This window comes from Typopeltis vanoorti, chromosome 2 (genome assembly GCF_054136105.1).
Source record: "Typopeltis vanoorti isolate ZY-2024b chromosome 2, IOZ_Tvanoo_1.0, whole genome shotgun sequence".
Lineage (NCBI taxonomy): Eukaryota > Metazoa > Arthropoda > Arachnida > Uropygi > Thelyphonidae > Typopeltis > Typopeltis vanoorti.
The window spans coordinates 144,491,111-144,503,137 of record NC_143550.1 but is presented as its reverse complement, the minus strand read 5'-3'; the positions used below and the strand labels follow the sequence as shown (position 1 = coordinate 144,503,137).

General features: G+C 37.2%; 1 protein-coding gene across 1 annotated transcript in view; it reads left to right on the top strand.

The window, feature by feature from the left end:
- Positions 1-7,017, top strand: part of LOC150109494 (outer dynein arm-docking complex subunit 4) — a 96,611-nt gene extending 89,594 nt beyond the window's left edge. Inside the window, exon 6 of the mRNA XM_090402509.1 lies at positions 6,927-7,017. Coding sequence (XP_090258635.1) covers positions 6,927-7,017 — 91 coding nt within the window. The remainder of the gene's footprint in view (positions 1-6,926) is intronic.
- The last annotated feature ends 5,010 nt before the right edge of the window (positions 7,018-12,027 follow it).

The window sequence follows — 12,027 nt, the reverse complement described above, 5'->3', positions numbered from 1 at the left end:
AACAGCCCATGTCTCTCTCTCTCTCTCTCTCTCTCTCTCTATATATATATATATATATACAGGGTGTTCGGGATAAATTTGACATATTTATAATTAATTATATTTTTCCGTAAGTTACATGTATTAACACACACTTCTCTTCATTTAAAAGTTTGGACCCTTCTTCATTCATATACAAGATGTCAGAAAGGATGGATAGCTGGAACCCACCTGAATCATGGAAGAGAATAACTTGTATCATGATGATTCGTGCCCGCCATCAAAATAAGGATATTACGACTGCTGCCCAATGCTCCCTGAATACAGTAAAAACAATCAGGCATGAACTAGAGACTTGCAATGGTGACTACGAGGATGTAGCAAGAAGAAAGATCCCTAGCAGACGATCTGATTGCGTTCGTACAGCAGAATTCCTCGCAAATCTGCAGGAACAGGTGTTGAAGAACCCTGGCATTGGAATTCGGGCTTTGTTCGTGGAGTTGCTAACTGTAGTCAAGCCCTGGATAACAAGGGTAGCCAATGGTAGGCCGTATGTATGGCAGCAGGATTCGGCCCCTTGCCACACCTCTGGGAAAAGTCAAAAATGGTTGTCTGAAAATTTCTACGACTTCACCAGTCCAAATGTTTGGCCTCCAAACTCCCCAGACCTTAACCCCATGGATTATTTTGTATGGGGCGCAGTTGAAAAAGACACCAATCGCACTTCCAGTAATACAACAGCCCAGTTAATGGATAAAATTAAAACAGTTTTTGCGGCCCTTCCCAGGGAGACTGTAGCATCAGCTTGTTCGAGGTTCCGAAGCAGAATTGAAGCTGTGATCGATGCTAATGGTGGTTATTTTGAGTAAATCTTGTTGATAGTATTGTAATTAACTCTGCCTGTAATGTTTTTTTGTCAATTCATTAAATTTAATAGATACAAAGAAGATTTTCTTTTTCCTTACGAAACTGTCAAATTTATCCCGAACACCCTGTATATATGTATATATATATATATATATATATATATTCCTGATGTCACGATCTTAATATAAAGGTCAGAACATTGAGTAATTTTTTTTTTTTTCCAATTAAAATTATTGCTCCAGTGTATATTTGTTTCCATAATTCTTCTATAATGTGGCAAAATTATGGAAATAGCTATCCATAATTTTCATCTAACCACATGAAAATGTGGATTTCAATGTGCGTAGATAAAAATCCATTTCCATTTTTCAAGCCTAAAAGTAAATAAGAGTTTATGCATCAGAAATAAATTCTTAAACAATTTTTCACACTAGTTGTACAATAGATAGTATAAGAAATTTAACTTCTTCATCAACCTCCCTGAGTATTACATTCATAAGATCCTCATAACATTCCAGCCACTGTTTCAGTCATCATTATCATCTAATTGTCAAGTCATGTGGAGAACCGTCCCCCCAAATGCAAACTAATTTTATCTATGACTGCAGTTCAGTATATTGTTTTACCTTTTAGTAGTATAAAGAATAGTTAGAATTTTATAATATTATATTCATAACTGGTAATTAATTTATGGAATTGACAACGCATATAAAGTAAATAAATTAAAGATAACTTTAATGAATTACTTCTATATTTCGGCAATGTCACATTGCCATCTTCGGGAACATAAAGATATGGTATGTGCACTAAGGAACTAACAAAGCAAATGAGGAAGAAAATAAGAACTAATTTTGTTCCTAAAGTCCTAATGGTGCCCTCTTGCGGGCTAATTTGGTAGTCTTGGCAGTTGGGCTGAAGTTCTCAAAATGAAAGTCTCCCAAATTTGGGGCAGTTTCATGCACCCAAATTTGTTGAGGTTAGGAACGTTTTTTAGAGCTGCTGAAGATTCTTTGAATAGTCTTTCGTATTTAAACTTGCTGCGATGGATTATTTTTGTCTTCTTCCAACGAATTTTATGGTGGGTATCTAAGGCATGGTCTGCCAGTCCAGAGCGGCTGTACTGGTGAAAACGGATGTAGTCTTGGTGTTCTGAAATCCTGATATTTGTTGTTCTGCCTGTTTGGCCAAAGTAGGACAATTTGCAGCTGCAAGGGACCTGGTATACGCCAGGTAGGTCTAGGGGAAGTGGTTGGTCTTTGGTAGAGCGGATAAGGGATGCCAACTTTTTATATGGTCTGTAACAGGAAGTAAGGTCATATTTTTTGAGGATATTAGTTATTTTTTCAGAGGTGCCCTGGATGTAGGGGATAGTGATAGACTTGGTGTAGTCTTTATTGTGGAGGGGGGTTATGGTTTACAGGTTTTAATATTTTTTGGATTTTTTGGGGGTTGTAGCCATTGGCTAAGAAAGTGTTGAGGATGTGGTTTAGTTCCATAGTCAGGGCCTTGTCATCTGAGCAGATTAATTTTGCCCTGTTATATAGTGTTTTTATCACCCCATATTGTTGTGAAGGGGGGTGGTGGGATTGCTGGTGAATGTATCTGCCAGTGTGGGTGGGTTTTCTGTAAACAGAGAAAACCAAAGATCCATCAAGCTGGCAGGTGATTAAAGTGTCTAGGAAGGGAAGGGTGTTGTTTTCCTCTTTTTCTAAGGTGAACTGGACTCTGGGATGTTGGTTGTTTAAGTGTGTTAGGAAGGAGTGGAGTGTATCTGAGCCATGTGGCCAAATAGCAAACACATCATCCACATAACGAAGCCAAATAGTGGGTTTTTGTGGGGCGGAGTTTAAGGCTTTCTCTTCAAATGTCTCCATAAAGAAATTGGCCAAGGGTGGGGAAAGTGGTGAACCCATGGCTGTCCCCTCTATCTGTTTGTAGAACTTTCCTTGCCAAACGAAATAGCCTGAGTTCATTGTGAACTGAAATAGGGCTGAGATATCGGGAGGAAACTTGGCTTGGATGAGCTCAAAGGTTTCTTTGAGTGGGACATTAGTGAATAGGGAGTAGACGTCAAAACTGACCATTATGTCAGTGTGTTGGAGTGTGAGGTTTTCTATACTGGCTTTAAAGTGGGCCGAGTTTTTTATGTGTGATGGTGTGTTGCCAGTGTGGTGTGTGAGCGTTTTGGCTAAATGTTTGGCTAATTTATATGTGGGGGAATCAATGCCATCCACTATGGGACGTAATGGCACATTTTGTTTATGTATTTTTGGGAGTCCATATAATCGGGGGTGGGGGGAGTCTAGAGTTATAAGGTTTAAGTTTGTTGGTGACTTCCACAGGCCAAGAAGTGACTTTCTTAAGGAGACTGTGGATAGTTCTAATCTGAGAGTTGGTCGGATTATATTCAATGGGGAGGTAAGTAGTACGGTCTCGTATTAAAGAATTTAGCTTACCTTTGTAGTCTTTTTGGTTAAGTACCACAGTGGCGCTTCCCTTATCAGCTTTGGTGATTACTATTTTTTTGTTGTTTTTTAATTCTTGTAGGGCTGTATATTCGTTTTTGGATAAGTTGGATTTTGGAAGTTTGGCTTTAGTGAGAACACCGACTACATCCAGTCTCACGTTGTTGGCGATGTGGTTAGGCAGGTTGCGAATTCCACGCTCTATTTGGATCATGATTTCTTCAGCAGGTATCCTTTTAGGAGCTAGGGCGAAATTGTGACCATGTGAAAGTGCGGTGAGTGCTTCAGGCTTTAAAACTTTAAAACTGAATTATGGAAACAAATATACACTGGAGCAATAATTTTAATTGGAAAAAGCACTCACCGCACTTTCACGTGGTCACAATTTCGCCCTAGCTCCTAAAAGGATACCTGCTGAAGAAATCATGATCCAAATAGAGCGTGGAATTCGCAACCTGCCTAACCACATCGCCAACAACGTGAGACTGGATGTAGTCGGTGTTCTCATTAAAGCCAAACCTCCAAAATCCAACTTATCCAAAAACGAATATACAGCCCTACAAGAATTAAAAAACAAAAAAAAAATAGTAATCACCAAAGCTGATAAGGGAAGCACCACTGTGGTACTTAACCAAAAAGACTACAAAGGTAAGCTAAATTCTTTAATACGAGACCGTACTACTTACCTCCCCATTGAATATAATCCGACCAACTCTCAGATTAGAACTATCCACAGTCTCCTTAAGAAAGTCACTTCTTGGCCTGTGGAAGTCACCAACAAACTTAAACCTTATAACTCTAGACCCCCCCCACCCCCGATTATATGGACTCCCAAAAATACATAAACAAAATGTGCCATTACGTCCCATAGTGGATGGCATTGATTCCCCCACATATAAATTAGCCAAACATTTAGCCAAAACGCTCACACACCACACTGGCAACACACCATCACACATAAAAAACTCGGCCCACTTTAAAGCCAGTATAGAAAACCTCACACTCCAACACACTGACATAATGGTCAGTTTTGACGTCTACTCCCTATTCACTAATGTCCCACTCAAAGAAACCTTTGAGCTCATCCAAGCCAAGTTTCCTCCCGATATCTCAGCCCTATTTCAGTTCACAATGAACTCAGGCTATTTCGTTTGGCAAGGAAAGTTCTACAAACAGATAGAGGGGACAGCCATGGGTTCACCACTTTCCCCACCCTTGGCCAATTTCTTTATGGAGACATTTGAAGAGAAAGCCTTAAACTCCGCCCCACAAAAACCCACTATTTGGCTTCGTTATGTGGATGATGTGTTTGCTATTTGGCCACATGGCTCAGATACACTCCACTCCTTCCTAACACACTTAAACAACCAACATCCCAGAGTCCAGTTCACCTTAGAAAAAGAGGAAAACAACACCCTCCCCTTCCTAGACACTTTAATCACCCGCCAGCTTGATGGATCTTTGGTTTTCTCTGTTTACAGAAAACCCACCCACACTGGCAGATACATTCACCAGCAATCCCCCCCCCCCTCACAACAATATGGGATGATAAAAACACTATATAACAGGGCAAAATTAATCTGCTCAGATGACAAGGCCCTGACTATGGAACTAAACCACATCCTCAACACTTTCTTAGCCAATGGCTACAACCCCAAAAAAATCCAAAAAATACTAAAACCTGTAAACCACAACCCTCCTCCCCCCCTCCACAATAAAGACTACACCAAGTCTATCACTATCCCCTACATCCAGGGCACCTCTGAAAAAATAACTAATATCCTCAAAAAATATGACCTTACTTCCTGTTACAGACCATATAAAAAGGTGGCATCCCTTATCCACTCTACCAAAGACCAACCACTTCCCCTAGACCTACCTGGCGTATACCAGGTCCCTTGCAGCTGCAAATTGTCCTACTTTGGCCAAACAGACAGAACAACTAATATCAGGATTTCAGAACACCAAGACTACATCCGTTTTCACCAGTATAGCCGCTCTGGACTGGCAGACCATGCCTTAGATACCCACCATAAAATTCGTTGGAAGAAGACAAAAATAATCCATCGCAGCAAGTTTAAATACGAAAGACTATTCAAAGAATCTTCAGCAGCTCTAAAAAACGTTCCTAACCTCAACAAATTTGGGTGCATGAAACTGTCCCAAATTTGGGAGACTTTCATTTTGAGAACTTCAGCCCAACTGCCAAGACTACCAAATTAGCCCGCAAGAGGGCACCATTAGGACTTTAGGAACAAAATTAGTTCTTATTTTCTTCCTCATTTGCTTTGTTAGTTCCTTAGTGCACATACCATATCTTTATATTCCCGAAGATGGCAATGTGACATTGCCGAAATATAGAAGTGATTCATTAAAGTTATCTTTAATTTATTTACTTTATATGCGTTGTCAATTCCGTAAATTAATTACCAGTTATGTCTAACCAACATATAAGTCTTACTACTAGAATATTATATTCAAAAACTTATATTTCTGTAGTTCAGTCAGTAATGCTGATAACATTTGGTTGTAAGCCCTAGACTTGAATCATGTCTAGTGTACAAAGAATCTTTATAAAGTCTTTTCACTGAAGGTGAATTTGCTCATCTCTTACAGATATGGCAGTGTTTTCCTTCTGGAAGCTTAGGCTTTAACCCAACAAAATAGACTGGTCTGAAAATTATACACATTTGGTAAAAATAATGCATTAATGCAGATAGGATTAACCACTCTCTCTGAGCATTAATTAGATTTATATGATGCCAAGTTACCTAGCCATGACAGGCCAACTAAGAGGAGAGAAGGACGAATGGAAGATGTTATAATCAAATTTTTATGTGTACGCTCTGCCCACAGTTGAGAGAGCCATAGCTGGAAGAGTGCCAAGAAGAGTCAATTCATGTTGAAGTGGAGAAAAGAATAAGGGATGCATGAATTTGTCAATTATTTGGACACATCTGCAGAATGAGTGAGGAACGGAAGATAAAGACATTCGTGTTTGGTATTATGGATGGTGTAAAGAAGAGTTAGACCATACAGAGAATGGATAGATGACATAAAAGGACTGGTGTGGAATGTATTTATAGAAACTGTGACACTGTGCACTGGACAAAAAAAAAAAAGGTGGCAGAAGATAGTTAAGGAGACATCGGACACCAACGGGCAGTGAGCCCATGGTTGGTGATGATGATGATGAATTCATCACCAGCATGTGAAATCATGTGCTTTATTGTCTGTCACAATATAAGCAAAATAGTTATCCCTTTAAAAACTAGAATGTTCGAAAAGAAAAGCTAATTTTTCAATATGTAATAATAAACAAACTCATCCCACAAGACTGATTGAGTACCATATTATCGGAATGGATTTGCCTTTTTCTGACATATTCAGAGGTGTCGAGGGTTCTCTCATCTGTGGTCGAACAGTAATCCTGACTTTTTTCTTTTTATTACAAGTTAGATGTACACTAAATAGTATGGGATGGTCCAGATCGATCTCTTGGACCTTCCCATGTTACTACTGGCATTAGTGGCAAATGCGGTTTTAAGATTAATAATAAATATAACTTGATATATTACAAAAATTTATTATTGATGAATGTCTTTTTGTACTTAGTGAGCTGCCTGAAGCAAAGTCTCGAGCATTGGATAACATTGGAAGATCTTATGCACTGGCTGGAAACTATCAGGCTGCTTTAGAAATGTAAGTAGAAATGGAAAATATTTTTATTTTAAACAAGAATAATAAATCTATCCATCTATCTGAGTTTCACAAATCCATCCAAATGGAAGGGTTGGTGAATTTTAACACTTTGACTGCCATATGCAACAAGTGTGCCTCATGCATACACTTTCCACAAGTGGAATGTGATACATATCTGTTTCACAGGTTAACTTGTCATTATTCCTTAGTGAAACAGCTGTGTCTCACAGCAGCTATTTTTAATGCGCAGGCTGTATATAAGCATGGCCTGGTGCACTGGAAACCAAGCTTAGCCCAACTAAATACTTGAAATTTTTCATGTATCAAAATAAGAAAATATATATGTATATATTTTTACTATTTTTTCGCAAGTATTTCAATAAAACAAAGGAGATAAATTGAAGTATTTTTTTCAAAAAGGCAAGAAATTAAAGCTATTTTGATTTTAGCTTGAAGATAATAAATGAAACGTTATTTTTAGTCAATAAATGAAAAATAAATAGCTAATTGCTAAAGGGTGCAATCATGGACTTCGCAAAAGCATGTCACACTAATATTTTTTGCACTGGTCACATTTCCACCAAGAAGTCGATGCTTTCTTAGCTGCAACATTTATACCACTTTCTGTTGATATTTTGTTATAGCAAACAACACATCTTCGCCTGTTGGATGTACTCATATCTGCCAACATATGTTTATTCATCTTCTGGGATTGATGTTCTTGATTATTTTTAGACAGACCTAACAAAGATTCGGCAACTTGCTCTCTAAAAGTAGTTATCGATATGTTTCTACCAGTCACACCTTTATATAAGAAATAAGAGTTTACAACAGGTGACCCTAGAAGCATATCGACAGCAATTTTTCTGTACCATTTGATACCCTTTCTCAAACTTGTTAAGTAAGATTTGATCTGGTCAGATAAATCTACGAAAGTCTTAGATTTGTTATAATCTACAATGGCATCAGGCTTATTTACTTCAGAATTTCAACCAGAGCTGACCGTCATCATCTGACCAACATGCTTTGCAGAAAGAGTTAGGACATCACGTTTGTCCTGCCACTTCATGTTGGAGTTTTAATCGAATATTAACAGCACTGAGAAAGGATTAAAAACAATTTTAATACTTCCAATATTTCGTCTCTGTCACAGAAACATCTTTATGGATTACAAAAAACTTTTTGTGACAACACACACACAAATATAATACAATAGTGAGTGAAACTAAAGTCCTATCTAGGTGGTGTGCCCTCTATGGGCATTTGCAGGTGGCCTAGGATGTAAAGAGGGATCTCTGATAATTAATGTTTCTCTAATTTTGGGAAGTTTAATGCAACTGTATTTGTTTAAATTCGGTTGATTCCCGAGTGCAGATGCAGATTAAATGAATAGTCTTTCTTTTTTAAATTTACTATGGTGGAGCATGGTGGTTTTTTCCCAAATCTTTTCTCAGTGCTGTGCATATTCCATTAAATTTCCAACATGAATTCTTCACAGCACTTAAGCCTCAACACATGGGCCCCGCCACTTCATGACCACAATTCCTGTATTGCTCTCCATAGAGATACATTCACATTTCCTTAGTTTTTTTTTTTAATTACTTCTCCTGGGTTGTTTTTCCTCAAGGTACTGACGAGGTGTATTTTTTCTTTCAAGTAACTTATTGGCAAGATCTACACTCATGTAATAAATGTCTACGTAAACTGTTCTGCCACAATCCAGCAGTGGGTCACATAATTTCATAACAACAGTAGTTGAGACATTTTCATTGGCATTTGTCAAATTTTTCTCTCTCCCGGAATAAATTCTGAAGTCATAGTGTAAACGAATGTTGTGCCATTGTAATCATATGCTGTTAATTTCTCTTTATTTTTTTCTCTATACCTTATATGCCATTATTCTTATTAGCTAATTCTTTATATGCCGTTATTCTAATTTGTATATTATTTTTTCTGCCAATATATTTAATATCTTTTTATCTTTATTCTAATTAGCTGTGCACGCTTTCTCTCTCTGAATCTTTCTCACTTATATTCTTACGTACTATGTTTATCTACCCTTTGCACTATGAGTCTTATGCCTAAGATACTAGAAAATTTATTTAATTTAGACTGCACCACTAATATCATTTAATTAGCATAAAACTCAATAATACGGCTGGCAGATTTCTCTCTCTCTAACACAAATTCCTTCAATAAAACTTTACACAAACAGTCATGGTCTATTCTTTTACTTAACTTTACGCTTCGGCTATCTTACTTAGTTTCCTGCTCACAAGTCCAATTTATTTAGGAACAGTGCAGTTGTAAAAATAAACAATCAGGCAGCACTCCTTTAACAAAAAAATCAAAACACATTTTATTTACATTACTATGAAATATACATGAATTAAACAATAAGGAGATTGCTTTCTCTATCCATCTATAAAATCTTTAGCATAAAATTAGAACCCTTTTACTTCAATACTAAATAATCTCTTTAACTCAAATGCTTATTTACTCTCTGCTTACAAATTCAACTTATTAAACTTCTAGTTTACTCGCAAAGAGGTTAGCTAACTCTCTGTTAAGTTATTTTTTCAGATCTTATATCAATTTCTAAATTTATGGACACTTCTAATTACTAATAAACTAACTCTTTATAGTCTGTATCCAATATATCTCCTAGATTATAAGAGAAAATATACAAAACTATACAACTTATAGAGGCTCTGTATCGCACATTCAGTCAAGTGTCTTTTACTAAAGTCTTTATGGCTTTTCTTTCATCTCAAGTCTCAGGCTTCCTTCAGGAGCATCTTCAGCGGTATCACTTGGATATTAGCGGGCTTTTGGACTGCAATCTGCAGTACTCGAATAGCACATATAAAAGGTTTCAGCATACAGGCAATTCTCTGGATCCTACTTTGGGAACTTCTGCTTCTAATTGCCGCCACTTCTGCTATTAATCACCAATGACTGCAACTGCTGGTGAGTGGCTCTGACTCTTCTCTTTGTAACTGGGGGCCTTTTCTCATTCTTTGCTGCCACTGCTCTGATTCGGACTCTGCATATAGTCTCAGCTCGCTTCCACTGTGGTTCCAACTGTCTCTAGTTCCAATTTCTCATGACTCTCTCTCTCTTGATGTCTGGAAGTGGGGAGCTCCGTCTGCGGCCTCTGGAACCTCTCTCTGGCCTAGAAGTCATCTCTCTCTCTCTCTCTCTCTCTAGTGACGTCTCGAACCGGGAAGCTCCTTTATGCTTGGCTCAGCCCCTTTTTATTATCCTTCTCTGAGACCTTGCATGAAGTTTGTAACCCCCGAAGAATTCGGCATGATTTTTTCATCTTAAGTTTCAAGTTCGATCTGCCCTTTGTTTTCTTCTATTCTATCTTTTGATTGTAAGTTGCTAGCCATCAGAAAGTTGTTTGAACCTTTCAGATTGACTTCAGAAGTGTTTGCGTGCAGAGCTTGTAAGCCTTTCACATACATACAAAATTTCATAAACAGCCTTTCTTATGCCGCTATGTAGATCTATTGCATACAGCTCCAGTGGCAAAACATTACTTTTGTTTTTAACACTCTAAAATATTCTTATTAAAGGAATATATACAGTTAATTTCCAAAGGGTTATTTACAAAAATATCTAATACAAAATATACAGAGACAAACAAGTTATTTTTAAAACATTCTCATGGGAGTTGACTTATGTAAAAAATCGATGTAATGTGTGTTTGAATTTTTTTTTTTAAGCTACATTGAGTTTTTACAATAGGTATAGCCACCTTCGAAGCATAACTTGAATAGTTTGACTCTGAATTTATGTTGTTTGTTTTTTATGTATTGCAGAAATGCTATCCTGCCTCAAAAAGAGACCAATGTCTCATCTACGTTTGAAATTAGCTCTCAAAGATTCGATTAGTGGTGTGAGCTTATACAGTTTATTGGAAACATCTCAATTTTCATTATTTGAAAAATGCTAGTTTGATAGCAGCAGCTCGAAACGATTTTGTAACATGACGTTACTAATTTTATTTGAATACATTCTTTTTTTCAACCAATAGTCAGACAGGTGAGGCAAATGGAATAGACCCATCCAAAGCTGCAATTCAATGAAAGTCTTCATTTCGTGTATGTTGGTATCTTTCCATTTGTTGATTCTCACACTGGGCAAACAACTTTCATTTATTTTCTGAGAAGCATAACGATTAGTTTTGTTGTGAGTTCCAACAAATTATCATCTAATAACAATCTATAAAAATCGATGGGCGACTTTTCAAACATATTTTCAAAAAGTTCAAAGTATTCTTGTATTTTCGCCTTCAAATGGAAATTCCTTCAAATACCTTCCCGTTACTTCACCCCACGCCAGAGAATGTAATTCATCTTCATTTTCTTTTTCTGAGGAATCATTTAGGTAGAAATTACTTACAACATTCTCAATAGCTTCTGTGATGTGGTCATCTGTAAAATAGTTTTCGGTAGGCATGTTTGTGGATGAGGAACAAGGTGGAAAAACAGGAGGAACATCTGGCAGTGTTTTTTTTTTTTTCTAGAGCAGTCTTTCATTATCTGAAGATGATGAGCTGCCTGCTTCACTTGGCTCGTACTCTGCATCATCAGATGAGCCCTCGAAAGGATGGTCTTCTTCTTTGGACATCAATTCGTCCAAAAGTTTTTGCAATCTTTGCTGCTGTCTCTCATAGTCACCCATATTACTAAAATAATAACGTTCTCAAAACATTCAATATTTTACATCAGAATTACCTAATGAAAAGAAGTATCTGTTTTTTGTTTCATTATATCACTTAGCTAGCGATAAAACAAACAAAACAAAGTCACAACAACTTGGTAAACAAATATACTAAGAAATCCAAACTTAGTAGATAGGTTATATGTGAAACTCACATGCCTCACATGGCCATATAGTGTTTTATTGTTGACACAATCTTACTTTGCTCAGCAGGCCACGTGAAACGCACGTGTGTCACACTGAATAAACGTTTCAACAAAAACAAAAAATTGTTTTCACAGCA